The 20,433-nt window shown below is 55.1% G+C and overlaps 1 protein-coding gene across 1 annotated transcript; it reads right to left on the reverse strand.

The window, feature by feature from the left end:
* Nucleotides 1-579: 579 nt before the first annotated feature.
* Nucleotides 580-2,489, reverse strand: LOC140899699 (claudin-3). The gene has a single exon (XM_073315605.2). The coding sequence runs from the start codon at nt 2,228-2,230 to the stop codon at nt 1,586-1,588; it is 645 nt and encodes a 214-aa protein (XP_073171706.1). The 5' UTR covers nt 2,231-2,489; the 3' UTR covers nt 580-1,585.
* Nucleotides 2,490-20,433: the final 17,944 nt, after the last annotated feature.

The raw sequence follows: 20,433 nt of genomic DNA on the forward strand, positions 1-20,433 counted from the left end.
CTGTCCATCTCACACACATTGTGCTGGTGGCAACAGGCTAATGCAAATAACAGCTTGCTCAATCCTGCCCTTCCCCCAATACAGGGAAGAGACCTGTCCCCACTTAGGCAAGGCAAGAAATACACTTTGAACTATGCTTGGCAGGGAAAGTAAACAGAGCAGAACCTGAGCTGCTTCTCCAGTGTCTGTTAACCCATCAGTTCATGGTGGCAAGCTTGTCTGAGCATCTCCCTAGGGGAGACTTCCCCCTGCCTCTGTACATGGGGAAAGAACCCCCTCACTGGAAAGGGACCCCACTCTGTCACTCACTGGGATGGTGGGACCTGGGGAAGGGTAAGCCCCTGGGCCCGCTGTCCAGCCCCAGCCTGGGGAGGTAGTGGAGAGGGAGTTTGCAGCATGAACCAATGGGAGAGGAGAGGGCTTACTGAAAAGTGACCTGACAAGTCACTTTCACCTGAGCTGTCTGGTTTACCCTTGCCCTTCCAGACCGAAGCCCAAGCCAGGGCTGCAGCCAGAGGAGGGAAAGCTGATTTCTAGCACATTACTTCATGCGCCGGAGAAGGACACGTCACTCAGCTGTTACTGGAACTGGACAATTTTATTGAAAAATGTAACTCAGTTCAAAGCAGTAGAAGCAGGACTGTCTAAGTGCGTGTAACAGGGGGCACAGCCTGTCCAGCGCAGGCAGGCAGGTGATCAGAGAGACGATAGCCCTGCACACCCCTGCCCCAGTGTCTGCTGGCCTCCTTTCCCACTATGGCAAGGGAGGGCTCTTCATTCCTCTCTTTCCCACAGAAGCCACCTCAGGGCCCCCAGAAGGATCAGCTACTGTTCCATGGCCCAGAATAAGTCCCATCAGCGCAGGTGGGTGCTAGGAGGCAACAGCTTCCTTCACAAATCAAATCATGGTGAAAAATCTCTCCTAGCTACAAGAAATCATCCATATTTACACAGCCATCAAACCCGCAGGCAGGCACATCCAGGGCTGGGAGGAGGGTAAATGGGGGGCGGGGTGCTCCCAGCAGTGCCTCAGAGAAAACTCTTGGGAGGTAGGGAAAAGGAGGGGTCCCAACACCCAGGGCACAGCCAGTGCCAGCTGGGAGAGGCTGCTGGCACGTTCAGTACAAATACCTCTTCACTCTTAGTTACCCATCCGCCCCCCACCCCCAGCCAGAGAATTCGCCAGGGTGCCAGCTGAACCAGCTGGAGGAATCTGTTGGGTTTGAAGGAGGAACGGAGCCCAGTGGGGTTTCTCCAGCCGGCGGGGATGAGGGTGCCTCAGAGCCAGGGTGCAATAGATCAAAGACAAAGTATCTACAAACAGAAACGAGAGTATTAGCCAGGGTCTTGCTTCCCCTCGCCAGCAGCCCTGAGGGAGACGGAGCAGTTCCTCCTCCACCCAGCCATTGGAATGACAGTCAAAGTCTGGTGAGCAGCCAGCCAACCGTCGTCCTTGGGGCAGCAAGGGGTGGCCATGTTGCCCTGGGGTCCTAAGGGCTACAGAGAGCAGCGGCGGGGCAGTGACAGTCAGAAGCAGCCTGATGAATGGATCAGGGCAGGCGGGAGGGGTGCTGGGCTGCCTCCCTCACACGTAGTTCCTCTTGTCGTAGCTGGGACCGGTGGATCTGGGAGCGGAGTAAGCCACCTTGGCTGGAGCGTACTTCTCATCCTTGGGGGGGCAGGAGCAGCAGAGCAGAGCCCCCCCAAACAGCTGCAGTGCTGCAGCTGCCCAGCCCACGTAGAGGGAGGCTCCCAGCTCCCGCTTCTGTGACTCTATCACCATAGGATTGTAGAAGTCGCGGATGACGGTGTTGGCCGACCAGCACACGGGGATGAGGGTCATGATCCCAGCCAGCAAGAAGATCACCCCAGACATGATGGTGATCTTGGCCTTGGTTGTCTCATCTTCCACGCACCTGGTGCACTGCGCTCCGATGAGGGCAACCATGAGGCCCAGCACGGCCAGCACGATGGCGATCACCACCAGGGCACGAGCCGCCTGCAGGTCCTGGGGCAACGCCAGCATGGAGTCGTAGACCTTGCACTGCATCTGGCCCGTGCTCTGCACCACGCAGTTCATCCACAGCCCCTCCCAGATGATCTGAGCTGTCACGATGTTGTACCCGATGAAGGCCGTCACCCTCCACATGGGCAGTGCACAGCACACGATGGTGCCCACCCAGCCCAACACCGACAGGGCCACCCCACCGATCTCCAGCCCCATCGACATGTTGCCACGCCCTAGATACTTTCAAGCCAACGGCAGAAAGGGAGCGGGACTCCTTAGCTGGCAGCACCTGCAGGCCCCTGTCGCTGTCTGTGTAGGCTCCAGAGGATCCGCTCACTCCTGAGTGTACCTGTGTTGGTGGCTGCCTTATATCAGTGAGTGGAGCCAGGGCTGGGCTGCATTACCTCAGTGCTACTCACTCACGCAGGGGTGGGGTTTCACCAACGGACTCTTTTCCTTTCGCTGACTCCTCTGCCACCACCCCAGCCCCACTCCCCCTTTGTTTATGGAGATGGCATTGGTGAGAGAGGAGAATGGGGGAGGAGGCAAGGAGTGGAGCTGGAACCCTTCCCCGCGGGGCCCTGAGTTCCAGCCTGCTGCTTTCATGGCCATCCCTGGTGACAGATGCTGGCTGGGCTGGTGCCAGGCAGACACAGTGCTAGGGATTAGGAGAAAGACTGGAGTGGATTCCTGTGCTTCCTGGAAAGGGCTGCCTGGGGGTGTCATCTCAGACTCCAGGGAGGATGCAGCAGACCCTGTAAAGGGCAGGAATGGAACACGCTGCTTTTAGTAGCTGCTCTTGTTCCAGGGTCAGAGTGGAGGCCGTAAACCCAACTCTCTGTCCAGACTGGTGAGGCCCATGGACACATGCCCGAGAGTCCACTCCTCAGGCATCAGCTGGTGACAGGCAGCAGGAAAGCCACCAGCCTCACCAAGGCATCCCCCCAGCACCAAGCCATCAGCCTGCATACCTGCCAGAATCGACTGTCACAGACACACGCAATCAGTATAGACGCAGCAAAGTCCTGCGGTTAGGAGCCAGCCCTGGTGCAGTGACCTCCTGCTGCTCTGTCGGTGTGGGCAGTGGTCCCAAAGGTGTGGGAGAACACACCAGCCCCATCCCACCAGGCTGAGTGAAGTCACAGTTCTCCTTGCCTCTGGACGAGGGAGGAGTTCTCTATTCTCCACCCCATTCACTTTGTTTGGTTTGGGAGTTTGGGTGTTGGAGGGGGTGCAGAGGGAGGGGCTGCAGACTCTGGGAGGGAGTTTGGGGGCAGGAGAGGGTGTGTGGGGAGGGGGTGGGTGTGCAGGAGGGGGTAAGGGGTGCAGGCTGAGGGATGGAGTTTGGGTGCAGGCTCTGGGCTGGGATGTAGGAGCAGGTGAGGGGTGCAGGCTCTGGGAGGGAGTTTGCGGGTTGGAAGGGGTGCAGAGGGAGGGAGTGCAGGCTCTGGGAGGGAGTTTGGGGAGGAAGGGTGCGGAGGAAGGGGGTGCAGGGTGAGGGCTGTGGGGTGGGGCTGGGGATGAGGGGTTTGGGGTGGGGCACAGGGCTAGGGCAGAGGGTTAGGTTGCCCGGGGGTGAAGGTTCTGATTGGGGTTGGGGATGAGGGGTTTGGGGTGTTGGAGAGGCTCAGGATTAGGGCAGAGAGTTGGGGTGCAGGAGGGGGTGAGGGGTGCAGGCCCTGGGACAGAGTTTGGGTGCTAGCTCTGGGAGGGAGTGTGGAGGGCTGGGTGCAAGCTCGGGGAGGGAGTTTGGGTGGGGGGGTGATAAGAGGTGGGGGTGCTGGGGTAAAATGAAACTACAATGTGCCAGCCCCACAAGATTACAAGGGTCAATTAAAAGTGGAAAGTCCGAAGCAGCACTTGCCTGCTTCAATATATTTTATTGTGTTGTACCCGTTGTGACGAAGTGGGAATGTTCTTAATGTTTTCTCTGAGTACTGTGTAGGTGCCTCAGTTTCTCCTATGCATTTCTTAAGGATCTAGGTGGTAGGATAAGGGTGTGTGGTTGTTGTGGAGCCCCAGAGGGTCAGTGTGATGCTGTCTGCCACACCGTGCGCTTCCCGCAGCAAGTCTGCCCGGGCGGGGCGCCTGTGGAAGCTAGAAGGCCCTGCACCCCAACTCCGCAGTCAGACCGGGGAACGGCCGGCAAAACAGAAGGAACACAGTCTAAAACAGAGCTTGTAGGTACAGAAAACAGGACCCCTCAGTTAAGTCCATCTTGCGGGGTGGCAGCCCAGACCCAAGTTCTGGGCCTCTCCCTGTTACATAAGAACATAAGAACGGCCAGACTGGGCCAGACCAAAGGTCCATCCACCCCAGTATCCTGCCTGCCGACAGTGGCCAATGCCAGGTGCCCCAGAGGGAGTGAACTTAACAGGTAATGATCAAATGATCTCTCTCCTGACATCCAGCTCCACCCTCTGACAAACAGAGGCTAGGGACACCATTCCTTACCCATCCTGGCTAATAGCCCTTAATGGACTTAACCTCCATGAATTTATCTAGTTCTCTTTTAAACCCTGTGTCATAAATATAAAGGGAAGGGTAAACCCCTTTGAAATCCCTCCTGGCCAGGGGAAAGCTCCTCTCACCTGTAAAGGGTTAAGAAGCTAAAGGTCAAAACTTCCCCAAGGTACAAAATATTACATCCGTTATCCTTGGACTGGCCGCTACCACCACCAAACTAATACTGGTTACTGGGGAAGAGCTGTTTGGACGCGTCCTTCCCCCCAAAATACTTCCCAAAAACCTTGCACCCCACTTCCTGGACAAGGTTTGGTAAAAAGCCTCACCAATTTGCCTAGGTGACTACAGACCCAGACCCTTGGATCTTAAGAACAATGAACAATCCTCCCAACACTTGCACCCCCCTTTCCTGGGAAATGTTGGATAAAAAGCCTCACCAATTTGCATAGGTGACCACAGACCCAAACCCTTGGATCTGAGAACAATGAAAAAGCATTCAGTGTTTTACAAGAAGACTTTTAATAAAAAATAGAAGTAAATAGAAATAAAGAAATCCCCCCTGTAAAATCAGGATGGTAGATATCTTACAGGGTAATTAGATTCAAAAACATAGAGAACCCCTCTAGGCAAAACCTTAAGTTACAAAAAAGATACACAGACAGAAATAGTTATTCTATTCAGCACAATTCTTTTCTCAGCCATTTAAAGAAATCATAATCTAACACATACCTAGCTAGATTACTTACTAAAAGTTCTAAGACTCCATTCCTGTTCTGTCCCTGGCCAAGACGACTACAGACAGACACAGACCCTTTGTTTCTCTCCCTCCTCCCAGCTTTTGAAAGTATCTTGTCTCCTCATTGGTCATTTTGGTCAGGTGCCAGCGAGGTTACCTTTAGCTTCTTAACCCTTTACAGGTGAGAGGAGCTTTCCCCTGGCCAGGAGGGATTTCAAAGGGGTTTACCCTTCCCTTTATATTTATGACACGCCCCCCAAATCTCAGCTAGGGTGAAACACTGGCTGGGATTTCTTCCTGGAGCTCTAGGAAAACAGAGTTAATAAGACACATGCATCTCTAAATATACTACCAAGTACATAAAGACTAACAATATTTTCCACATCTAAAGGACGATTTTAACCAGTTGATTCTGGGAAACTTTCACGGGAGAGTGCATCAGCCACTTTGTTAGAAGCTCCTGATCCTGAACTCCAAGATCTTTCTCCCGGTTAGTTGTAGCTAAATTAGCCCCCATCGTATTGTATGGATAGTTGGGGTTATTTTTTCCAATGTGCATTACTTTACATTTATCCACATTAAATTTCATTTGCCATTTTGTTGCCCAATCACTTAGTTTTGTGAGATCTTTTTGAAGTTCTTCACAGTCTGCTTTGGTCTTAACTATCTTGAGCAGTTTAGTATCCCCAGCCAGCTCCAAACTGACACTCCCTCCAGCCCCTCCTCTGGCCTTTGTCTCTTTTCTGGACAAGGAGGCCACCAGATCTCTTTGTCCTCCAACACCTTCAGTTGGCACCTTGCAGGGGAGGGGCCCAGGCCATCCGTTGCCAGGAGACAAGGTGTCGGCCATACTCTATGCAGAGAGCATCACACTGGCCCTCTAGGGCTCTACAACAATCACACACCCTTATCCCACCACCTAGATCCTTAAGAAATGCAGAGGGGGAACTAAGGCACCCACACAGTATTCAGAGAAAACGTTAAGAACATTCCCACTTCATAACACCTGTATACAACCAATTATATACTTTGAAGGGTGTAAAATAGACAAGTATTGTGCAAAACACGATCATACCCCAAACTGACTGCCAAATTTAAGCTGCGTGTTTTTCCCCTCAGGTGAGGGCTCTGGGGTGGGGCTGGGGATGAGCAGTTCACAGTGCAGGAGGGGGCTAGGGCTGGGGCTCAGGGTTGGGGTGCTGGGGGCGCAGGCTCTGGGGTCAGGTCGGGCCGGGGATGAGGAGCTTGGGGTGCAGACAGGCTTCCCCAGGGCTAGGGTCAGAGAGGACTCCCCTGTAGAACTGATCGATGAAATTGTTTTTAATTGTTCACTTTATTAATATAACTTCATAAGAAAAGTTTTATGAATGAAACTACAGTCAGTCATAAAACCAGGTACCCCAATAACTGGCTAATTGAGTTTCACTTTCAATCCAATTGCTGCTTAAATCGCTGAAACTTGCACTGTTTCAACATTGTAACTTCTGCTCACTGTTTGTCATTCATTGTACTTGTCTATATTGTAACTTCTCGGTTTGCCATTCCTTACACTTGTCCATATTGTAACTCAAACTCCATTTTAACTTGTCCCAAACTCCATTTTGAAATGCTCACTCCATTTTGTAACAGCTTGCGGCAACCTTCATTTTTGCAAAACCCTGCTGTAACCCTATTAGTTTAGTTTAAATGTGGGAATGAGGCATGTACGGATAACGGAATCAACCTCCAGCGCCAGCCTGTCCCGATGAAATAAAGTTCAAACACCAAGGGCTGAAGATGCAGACAACAGCCCTAACCAAGTAAGAAGGGTTCACCCTAAAAGGAAAAGAACACCAAAAGTACAATGGAAGGAAGATCAAAGTCAGGTCCCAGGCTGAAAGTCATGTCTGCAATTGACGGGGGATCAATCACACCCAACCCAGAGGCAGCGTGACACAGCAAGGCCTATAGACTTTGGATTCAAACTAAAAACCTATAAAAAAGATGGGTAAGAATGAAGCCTTCGGGTAACGTTCTGCTTCCAGCATCAAGGGGCATTGGTGGGCGCCCGACAGAGACCCAGCCCTTCCTCATGCCTGGCTTTCCTGGCCACTTAGCCACCACCAGCTACGATCCCAAGCTGCGAACCCAAGCCAGGAACTCAAGCTACATTCAGGACTGGTAACTATCTAGCAGATGCAGAACATTTGCCCTCTCTGGCTCTCTCTCTCTCTCTCTCTCTCTGTGTGTGTACATAGGTCTTAGATATTAGTTATTGGTCTTAAATCAGACTGTGTTATTATAATAAACATGACATCCTGTCTTGTCCCCTGAAAGGGTCCTGTGCAGTTTTGTCCGTGTAACATCAATGGTGGAGAATGCAGCGGGGGAGCAAGTGCAGGAGCCACAATTATTATAAAAACTGGCATGCTCCCGCCCCGCTTTAGGAAGCCTGGCACTGTAGGGAAAAGATTGGAAACTTTCACTTAATTAACCAGAAACTCTGAAGGAAATAGGAGTTTGGGTCTGAATCTTATTAGCTGAATAGTGTAAATTGCTCTCTCAGGAGTTGTAAGTTGCTCTTCCAGGAGTTAAAAGGGGAAATTGCCTTTTCAGGACTTGAATAGTAAAACTGCTGTGTTGAGAGTCAGGAGGTTATAGTGCTTGATATTTACCAGTTTGGTTTTGTGCTGTGGGTGGTTGGTGCACAATTGTTGGGGACCATGTTTAAGAAGACAAGGTCTAAAGATCCCAAAAGAGAAAAACAGGGACCATTGTCTTTTGTACAAGAACCCACACCCTTTAAGCAAGTACTACCGAGGTTTGGACACAGCCCCTGGACTGAAGCAGGGAGGGGAGATGTATGTACCATTTCTGATTTGGAGGACAGGCTTGCACGGTCTCTAATCCTGCACAAGCCTACTCCGACTAAAAGGGATTCAGCAGCAGTCTGCCTTCTGTGGGAGGCATGCAGGGACTTACACTCCCGCCTGGCATCTTGCCAGGAGGAGAATACCTCCCTGCATGAGAGACTCGCTCATATGGAAAGAGAGGCGGAAAGATGGAAGGTGATAGCAAGGGGGGTGCAAAGCCAGCTAGACCCTCGCAGGGAGGCAATCAGGGAGGGCAAACAGAAAGAAAAAAGGGTAGAGGAAGCGTTTGGGGAAAAGGAAAGAATAGGAAAAGAAAATCAAGTGTTGCCGGGCATGGTAAAGAGGTTAACCACAGAAGGAAGTTTCGGAGGAGCAGCCCTGTTAGTCTGTATTCGCAAAAAGAAAAGGAGGACTCGTGGCACCTTAGAGACTAACCAATTCATTTGAGCATAAGCTTGCCTGAGCTACAGCTCACTTCATGGGATGCATGCAGTGGAAAATACAGGGAGGAGATTTATATACACACAAAGTAAGAACAAAGTAAAGCTCTCCCCGCTGATCACAGCCGATGCGAATCTCTTATCCAGCACCTTAAACAAAGGCTTGGCTTCGCGAACCGCCAGGAGGCAGCGGTGACGGCAGGAGGGTGGGACTTCCATCCCCAAGATGATGTCCCTGGGTGGGAGGCTGCCCGGTGGGAATGTAGCGAGGTCTGGGACCGAGAGATCGGGAGCAGCAATCCTGAGCCCCGGGGGCCGGTTGCAGCCGTCACCAGACACAGACCCCGCTGCAGGGACGAGCACAGCCGCTCCACCCCCCGGGGTCAGCAGCGGATCTCCAGGCCAGGGCCAAACTGCTCGGCCCCTCGCCGGGCACGTTTCTCCGCCTGGACTCTGCGTGCGCGGCAGGCGGCAAGCGGAGAAAAGGGAACAGCCCCGGAGCTTGCGGGCCGCCCCCGAACTGCAGGGCGCCATGGCCGGAGGGGGCAGGGGAAACGAGAGACACTTCCCTACGACCTGCTCGCGAGCCGTGGGGAACAAAGGGGTCGCCGCCACCGAGGGAAACAGGCGGCCAGCACGAGGCAGGAACCCAGTGAAGACCCCGAGGGGTGCCTATCCCGCTGGGGACTAGTGCAGGCCATGGCAGGCATCACCCGCCCTGAAAACGCCCGCGGAGCACCTGCAAATGACCCGGTTCAGTAGCATAGGGCACGAATGCCTTCAGGGACTGTGCCGGGCCTCTTCTCCCCCACTCCGCCCAGGCGCCTCGCGTGGCGGCGCGCCGAGATCCGAGCCCGCAGAGCCCCGCAGCCCGGCCCCGCAGGCCGGCCACAAAGGGGAGAGCTCCCTTCGGGGCTGCGCGCCAGCCAGCGAGAGCCGCGGTGCGGGGAGGGGGCTCCCGAGGTCGCTACCACGGGCGGGGGAATCACAAGCAACAGGGACATTATCCGTGTCCAGACCCCCGTCCGTCTCCAAACAATGATTCCCAGGGACATGAAGTGAGGGGCTCCCGGATCCGCCGACTGGCTTGAGGGGCGGTCATGCCACAAGGAGGTGCCTGGGGACACTGGGATGGAGCCCCGACCCGAGATTTAGCCCAGGAAGCCCTGATAAGACGGGAGCCTCAGGGGCGTGTGAGGAGCTCAGCCGCAAGTGCCCCTCGGAGCAGCAGAACTAGGGGTGCCTGCTGGACAGGAGCACGATGCGGGCTCCTAGGTAAACTTCCTGCGGTTCTGGAGGGAGCCGCTGCATTTCTGTCCAGTGGGAGAAACCCGCTCCTCCGCTAGATCTCATTGACAGTAGAGCCGCTCTCGCCTTGATCAAAACCCTCCCCAGGCAGGGGAGAGAGTGAAGCAAAGTCCCTTTGAAATCTTTCCGAGGAAAGCCAAGGGGAGGCTGGGACTGGGCCCAGGTCCCATTTTCAACACAAGGATTTGAAAGAAAAGGGAACTGAATTCAGACCCCCGACACGGTTGACGAAATTATTTTCGGAGCCGATTGGCTGTACCAGCATAACATCATCATCGATTCACCCGGGGGCATCTTATGGCAACTAGAAATACCCGCTGACTGTCCTGACCGGGGAAGCGGGATATCGCTGTAAGCAGAGGGGGAGGGAGACTTGGTGCGGCTCTCGCTGCAGAGCGCCGAGGGGTGGCGCAGTCTGGACGCAAAGCAAAACAGACGGGGGAAAGATCAGGGCCTGTGTTAAAATGGTAGGTGAATCGGTGCCCCCTCAGAAACAAGAGCCCTACTCGGAGGAAGCAGAAGCGCAAGGGATGCAGACTGTACAGGACCTAGAACAAGAGGGAGTTATTAGAAAAAGGAGCCCCCCTTTTAACTCTCCCGCCTGGCCGGTTTAAAGGCAGAGGGAGGTCCTGGCGGCTGACGAGAGGCTACAGAAGGATTAATGAAGGATCTGTACCCCTGGTTCCACTTGTATCAGACATGACACAGGTTAGACAGAAAGTACAAGCCACCTCCAAATACTTCGCAGTGATCGATTTGGCTAGCCGACATTTTGCACACCGACATGTAGTAGATATGTTAGCTAATCTAAGTCAGCAGGAAAGACCGGTTGTCTTCTCCTAGGTAGAGGATATTCTGATTTGGGGGGAAACCAAGGAACAAGTACAGAAACTTACTGAAGATGTTTTGGCATTAACCCAAGAAGCAGGTTTAAGGTAAATGGGGAGAAAGCACAAGGGGGGCAGCCACCGGTGACCTGCTTAGGTATAGTGGCCAGGAAGGAGGGGAGGCCAGTGGATCAGCGCAAGGTGAAAGGGGTCCGCCCCTAGCCCTGTGCGCTCTTCACGAGTTCGCCTGCGTGGGTTCAATTTCCGACCGCCACATATTTATACCTATGCAGAGATCCCACTTCCCTTATGGAAGTTATTACAGGAAAAGACCCAGTGGGAATGGGGACCAGAACAAGAGTCCGCCTTAAATACCTTAAAGCGAAAGGCTGTCACAGCCCCGGCTCCACGAGGAGTCAAAGCCCTTCCTTATCAGACTAGCTGCAAATAAGATTGTCTTAGCAGCTACTCTCTTGCAAAACAACGAGGAAGGCAAACTAGTGCCAGGAGCATCTGATTCTAAAACACGGCAAGGTGCTGAGTTCAATCTTGATCCTTGTGAGCGTGAATGTTTAGCAGCCCTTTGGGCAAGCCAGGCCTTTGAACCTCTCACGAGCACAGCGCCCGTCACCGTTCAAAGTGCTCACAGCCCCCTCAAATATATCTTATCTAGATAAGCTGTTGCCAGCAGGAGAGTGGGGTGGGGGGCGGTATCTTTCTCATGCTTTGTGTGTATATAAAAAGATCTTCTACACTTTCCACAGCAGGCGTGGGATGAAGCGAGCTGTAGCTCAGGAAAGCTCATGCTCAGATCAGTTGGTTAGTCTCTAAGGTGACTAGCCACAAGCCCCCCTTTTCTTTTTGGTCGGGAGTAGGTCTCCAGTAGGCGCCTGGCTCAGTGGACCCGCAGCCTGGTCACTAGAGGGCTCGGCCGAAGGCTGATGTCGGAGCTGGCGGCAATTGACAAGGCGCCGAGCCGGCCTGTCCCGAGCCGCGGGCGGGACAAAGGCCGGCGCCGGCGGGGCTCCCTCCCGCAGGGACTCAGGCCCAGCCGCGCAGGAGAAGCGGGTCTGGCTCAGGGACGCAGCTCGGAGTCAGCAAAAGGGGGAGCGGGCCTCAGATATGCGGCCAAGCCCGAGCGGCGGACGTGGCTCCGGGGGATTCAGGCCCGGCCCGGCGCCGCGCGCGGAGCTCCAGGCCACGGGCGGGCCGCGAAGGCCCCGGGCCGGCAGCGCTCCCGGCAGGCGGGGATTTGGGCGTGAAGGGCGGACGCCGCTGGATGTCTGACCGGCAGCGCAGCCACCGGCAGGCGGCAGATGGGAAGGAGCCCGCGCACCGAGAAGCGTGGAAACGAGCCGCCCGCGGGCGGCCCGGCCCCCAGCCCCTTACACCCGGCCCGGGACAGCCCGGCGCGAGAGCGAAGCCTGGAGCCCGCGGAGCAGCCGAGCCCGGTTCGCCCGGTTCGCCCGGCCGCCCAGCGCCGCCGCCCCGAGCGGAGCCATCTCCGAGACTCTGCTGCCCCCCAGCGACGGGAGCGGTAATTGCAGCCCCAGCAGCCGCTCCGGTGGGAGAGGGCTACTCCGGATGCTCGTGTCTGCCGGCAGCCCCCGCCGCGTCTCCTCCCGGGGGGTGCCCGGGCCGGGGCAGGCGCGTGTGCGCCTCCTCGCCCTCCCCTCCCCCTCCCGAGGGGCCGCAGCAGCCCCCAGGCGGACAAGGGAGGGCCCTGCGCCGGGCCGCTCCAGGCAGGGCGGGGGGAGAGCCCCAGCTCCAAATACTGGTGGAGCAGGGCCCCCAGCCCTGACTGTTCCTGGAGCCCGGGCACCCTCCCCGCCCACGCCTCCTCCAGATCATTAATGAAGCTACTGAACAAAACCGCCCGAGGACCGACCCTTGGGGCACTCTGCTTGGTACCGGCTGCCAACTGGACAGGGAGCCCTTGATCATTACCCGTTGAGCCCTACGATCTAGCCAGCTTTCTATCCACCTTATCGTCCATTCATCCAGCCCAGACTTCTTTAACTTGCTGGCAAGGATACTGTGGGAGACCGTGTCAAAAGATTTGCTAAAGTCAAGGAACAGCAGGTCCACCGCTTTCCCCTCATCCACAGAGCCAGTTATGGGGCAATTAGATTAGTCAGGCATGACTTGCCCTTGGTGAATCCAGGTGTGCAGGAAGGGGCTCAGGGCAAGGGTTTGGGTTGGAGGAGGGGTGCGGGATGTATGAGGGGGCTCAAGGCAGGGGGTTGATCTGCCCACTCCTGATCTAATGGTTTCTTCTGGCCTTAAACTCTGTGGCTGTATGACTCCTTTTTGAACAGAAGCTCTTAGGTGCCCAAGAGTCTTAGAGACACCGTTGATTAGATAAGACTCGACTGGACTGCGTCTGTGTTGGTACAGCGCCCAGCATCATGGGGGTTTGATCCTGACAGGTCCAAGGCAATAATGCCCTAAGGCAAACAGTGTGTGTGAGAGAGAGCAAGAGTGAGGTGTGTGGTGAGAGATGGACAAGCTGAGAGACCTGAAGAAGAGCTCTGGGTAAAAAAGACAGATTGTCTCTCACCATCAGAGTTGGCCCAATAAAGGTTAAGTCCCTCCCCCACCTTGTCAGACACAGAGAGTCACTGGACCTCTGGGATGAGGATGAAGCACACACTCTAGGTTTTTGCAGGCCCTCAACATGTTGGGTGCGTGGTGGATGCTGACTCTGAGCAAATGAAAATCTGGCCCCTTCTGATATGGTTTCCTTGCCCATAAAGTACCTTTTGTCAAGGTGTTTTCAGGATCCAGGGAGCAGCTGTCTCCGCAGGAGCCAGACAAAGCATGCAGACCCCCAGATGAGTGGATGAGGGGAAAGCGGTGGACCTGCTGTTCCTTGACTTTAGCAAATCTTTTGACACGGTCTCCCACAGTATCCTTGCCAGCAAGTTAAAGAAGTCTGGGCTGGATGAATGGACGATAAGGTGGATAGAAAGCTGGCTAGATCGTAGGGCTCAATGGGTAATGATCAAGGGCTCCCTGTCCAGTTGGCAGCCGGTACCAAGCAGAGTGCCCCAAGGGTCGGTCCTCCGGCGGTTTTGTTCAGTAGCTTCATTAATGATCTGGAGGAGGCGTGGGCGGGGAGGGTGCCCGGGCTCCAGGAACAGTCAGGGCTGGGGGCCCTGCTCCACCAGTATTTGGAGCTGGGGCTCTCCCCCCGCCCTGCCTGGAGCGGCCCGGCGCAGGGCCTTCCCTTGTCCGCCTGGGGGCTGCTGCGGCCCCTCGGGAGGGGAGGGGAGGGGAGGGCGAGGAGGCGCACACGCGCTTGCCTCCCCTCCCCTCCCATCCCCTCCCCGGCCCGGGCACCCCCCGGGAGGAGACGCGGCGGGGGCTGCCGGCAGACACGAGCATCCGGAGTAGCCCTCTCCCACCGGAGCGGCTGCTGGGGCTGCAATTACCGCTCCCGTCGCTGGGGGGCAGCAGAGTCTCGGAGATGGCTCCGCTCGGGGCGGCGGCGCTGGGCGGCCGGGCGAACCGGGCGAACCGGGCTCGGCTGCTCCGCGGGCTCCAGGCTTCGCTCTCGCGCCGGGCTGTCCCGGGCCGGGTGTAAGGGGCTGGGGGCCGGGCCGCCCGCGGGCGGATCGTTTCCACGCTTCTCGGTGCGCGGGCTCCTTCCCATCTGCCGCCTGCCGGTGGCTGCGCTGCCGGTCAGACATCCAGCGGCGTCCGCCCTTCACGCCCAAATCCCCGCCTGCCGGGAGCGCTGCCGGCCCGGGGCCTTCGCGGCCCGCCCGTGGCCTGGAGCTCCGCGCGCGGCGCCGGGCCGGGTCTGAATCCCCCGGAGCCACGTCCGCCGCTCGGGCTTGGCCGCATATCTGAGGCCCGCTCCCCCTTTTGCTGACTCCGAGCTGCGTCCCTGAGCCAGACCCGCTTCTCCTGCGCGGCTGGGCCTGAGTCCCTGCGGGAGGGAGCCCCGCCGGCGCCGGCCTTTGTCCCGCCCGCGGCTCGGGACAGGCCGGCTCGGCGCCTTGTCAATTGCCGCCAGCTCCGACATCAGCCTTCGGCCGAGCCCTCTAGTGACCAGGCTGCGGGTCCACTGAGCCAGGCGCCTACTGGAGACCTACTCCCGACCAAAAAGAAAAGGGGGGCTTGTGGCTAGTCACCTTAGAGACTAACCAACTGATCTGAGCATGAGCTTTCCTGAGCTACAGCTCGCTTCATCCCACGCCTGCTGTGGAAAGTGTAGAAGATCTTTTTATATACACACAAAGCATGAGAAAGATACCGCCCCCCACCCCACTCTCCTGCTGGCAACAGCTTATCTAGATAAGATATATTTGAGGGGGCTGTGAGCACTTTGAACGGTGACGGGCGCTGTGCTCGTGAGAGGTTCAAAGGCCTGGCTTGCCCAAAGGGCTGCTAAACATTCACGCTCACAAGGATCAAGATTGAACTCAGCACCTTGCCGTGTTTTAGAATCAGATGCTCCTGGCACTAGTTTGCCTTCCTCGTTGTTTTGCAAGAGAGTAGCTGCTAAGACAATCTTATTTGCAGCTAGTCTGATAAGGAAGGGCTTTGACTCCTCGTGGAGCCGGGGCTGTGACAGCCTTTCGCTTTAAGGTATTTAAGGCGGACTCTTGTTCTGGTCCCCATTCCCACTGGGTCTTTTCCTGTAATAACTTCCATAAGGGAAGTGGGATCTCTGCATAGGTATAAATATGTGGCGGTCGGAAATTGAACCCACGCAGGCGAACTCGTGAAGAGCGCACAGGGCTAGGGGCGGACCCCTTTCACCTTGCGCTGATCCACTGGCCTCCCCTCCTTCCTGGCCACTATACCTAAGCAGGTCACCGGTGGCTGCCCCCCTTGTGCTTTCTCCCCATTTACCTTAAACCTGCTTCTTGGGTTAATGCCAAAACATCTTCAGTAAGTTTCTGTACTTGTTCCTTGGTTTCCCCCCAAATCAGAATATCCTCTACCTAGGAGAAGACAACCGGTCTTTCCTGCTGACTTAGATTAGCTAACATATCTACTACATGTCGGTGTGCAAAATGTCGGCTAGCCAAATTGATCACTGCGAAGTATTTGGAGGTGGCTTGTACTTTCTGTCTAACCTGTGTCATGTCTGATACAAGTGGAACCAGGGGTACAGATCCTTCATTAATCCTTCTGTAGCCTCTCGTCAGCCGCCAGGACCTCCCTCTGCCTTTAAACCGGCCAGGCGGGAGAGTTAAAAGGGGGGCTCCTTTTTCTAATAACTCCCTCTTGTTCTAGGTCCTGTACAGTCTGCATCCCTTGCGCTTCTGCTTCCTCCGAGTAGGGCTCTTGTTTCTGAGGGGGCACCGATTCACCTACCATTTTAACACAGGCCCTGATCTTTCCCCCGTCTGTTTTGCTTTGCGTCCAGACTGCGCCACCCCTCGGCGCTCTGCAGCGAGAGCCGCACCAAGTCTCCCTCCCCCTCTGCTTACAGCGATATCCCGCTTCCCCGGTCAGGACAGTCAGCGGGTATTTCTAGTTGCCATAAGATGCCCCCGGGTGAATCGATGATGATGTTATGCTGGTACAGCCAATCGGCTCCGAAAATAATTTCGTCAACCGTGTCGGGGGTCTGAATTCAGTTCCCTTTTCTTTCAAATCCTTGTGTTGAAAATGGGACCTGGGCCCAGTCCCAGCCTCCCCTTGGCTTTCCTCGGAAAGATTTCAAAGGGACTTTGCTTCACTCTCTCCCCTGCCTGGGGAGGGTTTTGATCAAGGCGAGAGCGGCTCTACTGTCAATGAGATCTAGCGGAGGAGCGGGTTTCTCCCGCTGGACAGAAATGCAGCGGCTCCCTCCAGAACCGCAGGAAGTTTACCTAGGAGCCCGCATCGTGCTCCTGTCCAGCAGGCACCCCTAGTTCTGCTGCTCCGAGGGGCACTTGCGGCTGAGCTCCTCACATGCCCCTGAGGCTCCCGTCTTATCAGGGCTTCCTGGGCTAAATCTCGGGTCGGGGCTCCATCCCAGTGTCCCCAGGCACCTCCTTGTGGCATGACCGCCCCTCAAGCCAGTCGGCGGATCCGGGAGCCCCTCACTTCATGTCCCTGGGAATCATTGTTTGGAGACGGACGGGGGTCTGGACACGGATAATGTCCCTGTTGCTTGTGATTCCCCCGCCCGTGGTAGCGACCTCGGGAGCCCCCTCCCCGCACCGCGGCTCTCTCTGGCTGGCGCGCAGCCCCGAAGGGAGCTCTCCCCTTTGTGGCCGGCCTGTGGGGCCGGGCTGCAGGGCTCTGCGGGCTCGGATCTCGGCGCGCCGCCACGCGAGGCGCCTGGGCGGAGTGGGGGAGAAGAGGCCCGGCACAGTCCCTGAAGGCATTCGTGCCCTATGCTACTGAACCGGGTCATTTGCAGGTGCTCCGCGGGCGTTTTCAGGGCGGGTGATGCCTGCCATGGCCTGCACTAGTCCCCAGCGGGATAGGCACCCCTCGGGGTCTTCACTGGGTTCCTGCCTCGTGCTGGCCACCTGTTTCCCTCGGTGGCGGCGACCCCTTTGTTCCCCACGGCTCGCGAGCAGGTCGTAGGGAAGTGTCTCTCGTTTCCCCTGCCCCCTCCGGCCATGGCGCCCTGCAGTTCGGGGGCGGCCCGCAAGCTCCGGGGCTGTTCCCTTTTCTCCGCTTGCCACCTGCCGCGCACGCAGAGTCCAGGCGGAGAAACGTGCCCGGCGAGGGGCCGAGCAGTTTGGCCCTGGCCTGGAGATCCGCTGCTGACCCCGGGGGGTGGAGCGGCTGTGCTCGTCCCTGCAGCGGGGTCTGTGTCTGGTGACGGCTGCAACCGGCCCCCGGGGCTCAGGATTGCTGCTCCCGATCTCTCGGTCCCAGACCTCGCTACATTCCCACCGGGCAGCCTCCCACCCAGGGACATCATCTTGGGGATGGAAGTCCCACCCTCCTGCCGTCACCGCTGCCTCCTGGCGGTTCGCGAAGCCAAGCCTTTGTTTAAGGTGCTGGATAAGAGATTCGCATCGGCTGTGATCAGCGGGGAGAGCTTTACTTTGTTCTTACTTTGTGTGTATATAAATCTCCTCCCTGTATTTTCCACTGCATGCATCCCATGAAGTGAGCTGTAGCTCAGGCAAGCTTATGCTCAAACGAATTGGTTAGTCTCTAAGGTGCCACGAGTCCTCCTTTTCTTTTTGCGAATACAGACTAACAGGGCTGCTCCTCCGAAACTTCCTTCTGTGGTTAACCTCTTTACCATGCCCGGCAACACTTGATTTTCTTTTCCTATTCTTTCCTTTTCCCCAAACGCTTCCTCTACCCTTTTTTCTTTCTGTTTGCCCTCCCTGATTGCCTCCCTGCGAGGGTCTAGCTGGCTTTGCACCCCCCTTGCTATCACCTTCCATCTTTCCGCCTCTCTTTCCATTAATTCCGCCTCTCTTTCCATTAATTCCGTCTGCTCTTTCCAGAGAGCGAGTCTCTCATGCAGGGAGGTATTCTCCTCCTGGCAAGATGCCAGGCGGGAGTGTAAGTCCCTGCATGCCTCCCACAGAAGGCAGACTGCTGCTGAATCCCTTTTAGTCGGAGTAGGCTTGTGCAGGATTAGAGACCGTGCAAGCCTGTCCTCCAAATCAGAAATGGTACATACATCTCCCCTCCCTGCTTCAGTCCAGGGGCTGTGTCCAAACCTCGGTAGTACTTGCTTAAAGGGTGTGGGTTCTTGTACAAAAGACAATGGTCCCTGTTTTTCTCTTTTGGGATCTTTAGACCTTGTCTTCTTAAACATGGTCCCCAACAATTGTGCACCAACCACCCACAGCACAAAACCAAACTGGTAAATATCAAGCACTATAACCTCCTGACTCTCAACACAGCAGTTTTACTATTCAAGTCCTGAAAAGGCAATTTCCCCTTTTAACTCCTGGAAGAGCAACTTACAACTCCTGAGAGAGCAATTTACACTATTCAGCTAATAAGATTCAGACCCAAACTCCTATTTCCTTCAGAGTTTCTGGTTAATTAAGTGAAAGTTTCCAATCTTTTCCCTACAGTGCCAGGCTTCCTAAAGCGGGGCGGGAGCATGCCAGTTTTTATAATAATTGTGGCTCCTGCACTTGCTCCCCCGCTGCATTCTCCACCATTGATGTTACACGGACAAAACTGCACAGGACCCTTTCAGGGGACAAGACAGGATGTCATGTTTATTATAATAACACAGTCTGATTTAAGACCAATAACTAATATCTAAGACCTATGTACACACACAGAGAGAGAGAGAGAGAGAGAGAGCCAGAGAGGGCAAATGTTCTGCATCTGCTAGATAGTTACCAGTCCTGAATGTAGCTTGAGTTCCTGGCTTGGGTTCGCAGCTTGGGATCGTAGCTGGTGGTGGCTAAGTGGCCAGGAAAGCCAGGCATGAGGAAGGGCTGGGTCTCTGTCGGGCGCCCACCAATGCCCCTTGATGCTGGAAGCAGAACGTTACCCGAAGGCTTCATTCTTACCCATCTTTTTTATAGGTTTTTAGTTTGAATCCAAAGTCTATAGGCCTTGCTGTGTCACGCTGCCTCTGGGTTGGGTGTGATTGATCCCCCGTCAATTGCAGACATGACTTTCAGCCTGGGACCTGACTTTGATCTTCCTTCCATTGTACTTTTGGTGTTCTTTTCCTTTTAGGGTGAACCCTTCTTACTTGGTTAGGGCTGTTGTCTGCATCTTCAGCCCTTGGTGTTTGAACTTTATTTCATCGGGACAGGCTGGCGCTGGAGGTTGATTCCATTATCCGTACATGCCTCATTCCCACATTTAAACTAAACTAATAGGGTTACAGCAGGGTTTTGCAAAAATGAAGGTTGCCGCAAGCTGTTACAAAATGGAGTGAGCATTTCAAAATGGAGTTTGGGACAAGTTAAAATGGAGTTTGAGTTACAATATGGACAAGTGTAAGGAATGGCAAACCGAGAACAGAAGTTACAATATAGACAAGTACAATGAATGACAAACAGTGAGCAGAAGTTACAATGTTGAAACAGTGCAAGTTTCAGCGATTTAAGCAGCAATTGGATTGAAAGTGAAACTCAATTAGCCAGTTATTGGGGTACCTGGTTTTATGACTGACTGTAGTTTCATTCATAAAACTTTTCTTATGAAGTTATATTAATAAAGTGAACAATTAAAAACAATTTCATCGATCAGTTCTACAGGGGAGTCCTCTCTGACCCTAGCCCTGGGGAAGCCTGTCTGCACCCCAAGCTCCTCATCCCCGGCCCGACCTGACCCCAGAGCCTGCGCCCCCAGCACCCCAACCCTGAGCCCCAGCCCTAGCCCCCTCCTGCACTGTGAACTGCTCATCCCCAGCCCCACCCCAGAGCCCTCACCTGAGGGGAAAAACACGCAGCTTAAATTTGGCAGTCAGTTTGGGGTATGATCGTGTTTCGCACAATACTTGTCTATTTTACACCCTTCAAAGTATATAATTGGTTGTATACAGGTGTTATGAAGTGGGAATGTTCTTAACGTTTTCTCTGAATACTGTGTGGGTGCCTCAGTTCCCCCTCTGCATTTCTTAAGGATCTAGGTGGTGGGATAAGGGTGTGTGATTGTTGTAGAGCCCTAGAGGGCCAGTGTGATGCTCTCTGCATAGAGTATGGCCGACACCTTGTCTCCTGGCAACGGATGGCCTGGGCCCCTCCCCTGCAAGGTGCCAACTGAAGGTGTTGGAGGACAAAGAGATCTGGTGGCCTCCTTGTCCAGAAAAGAGACAAAGGCCAGAGGAGGGGCTGGAGGGAGTGTCAGTTTGGAGCTGACTGGGGATACTAAACTGCTCAAGATAGTTAAGACCAAAGCA

This window comes from Lepidochelys kempii, chromosome 17 (assembly GCF_965140285.1).
Source record: "Lepidochelys kempii isolate rLepKem1 chromosome 17, rLepKem1.hap1, whole genome shotgun sequence".
NCBI classification, from domain to species: Eukaryota; Metazoa; Chordata; order Testudines; family Cheloniidae; genus Lepidochelys; species Lepidochelys kempii.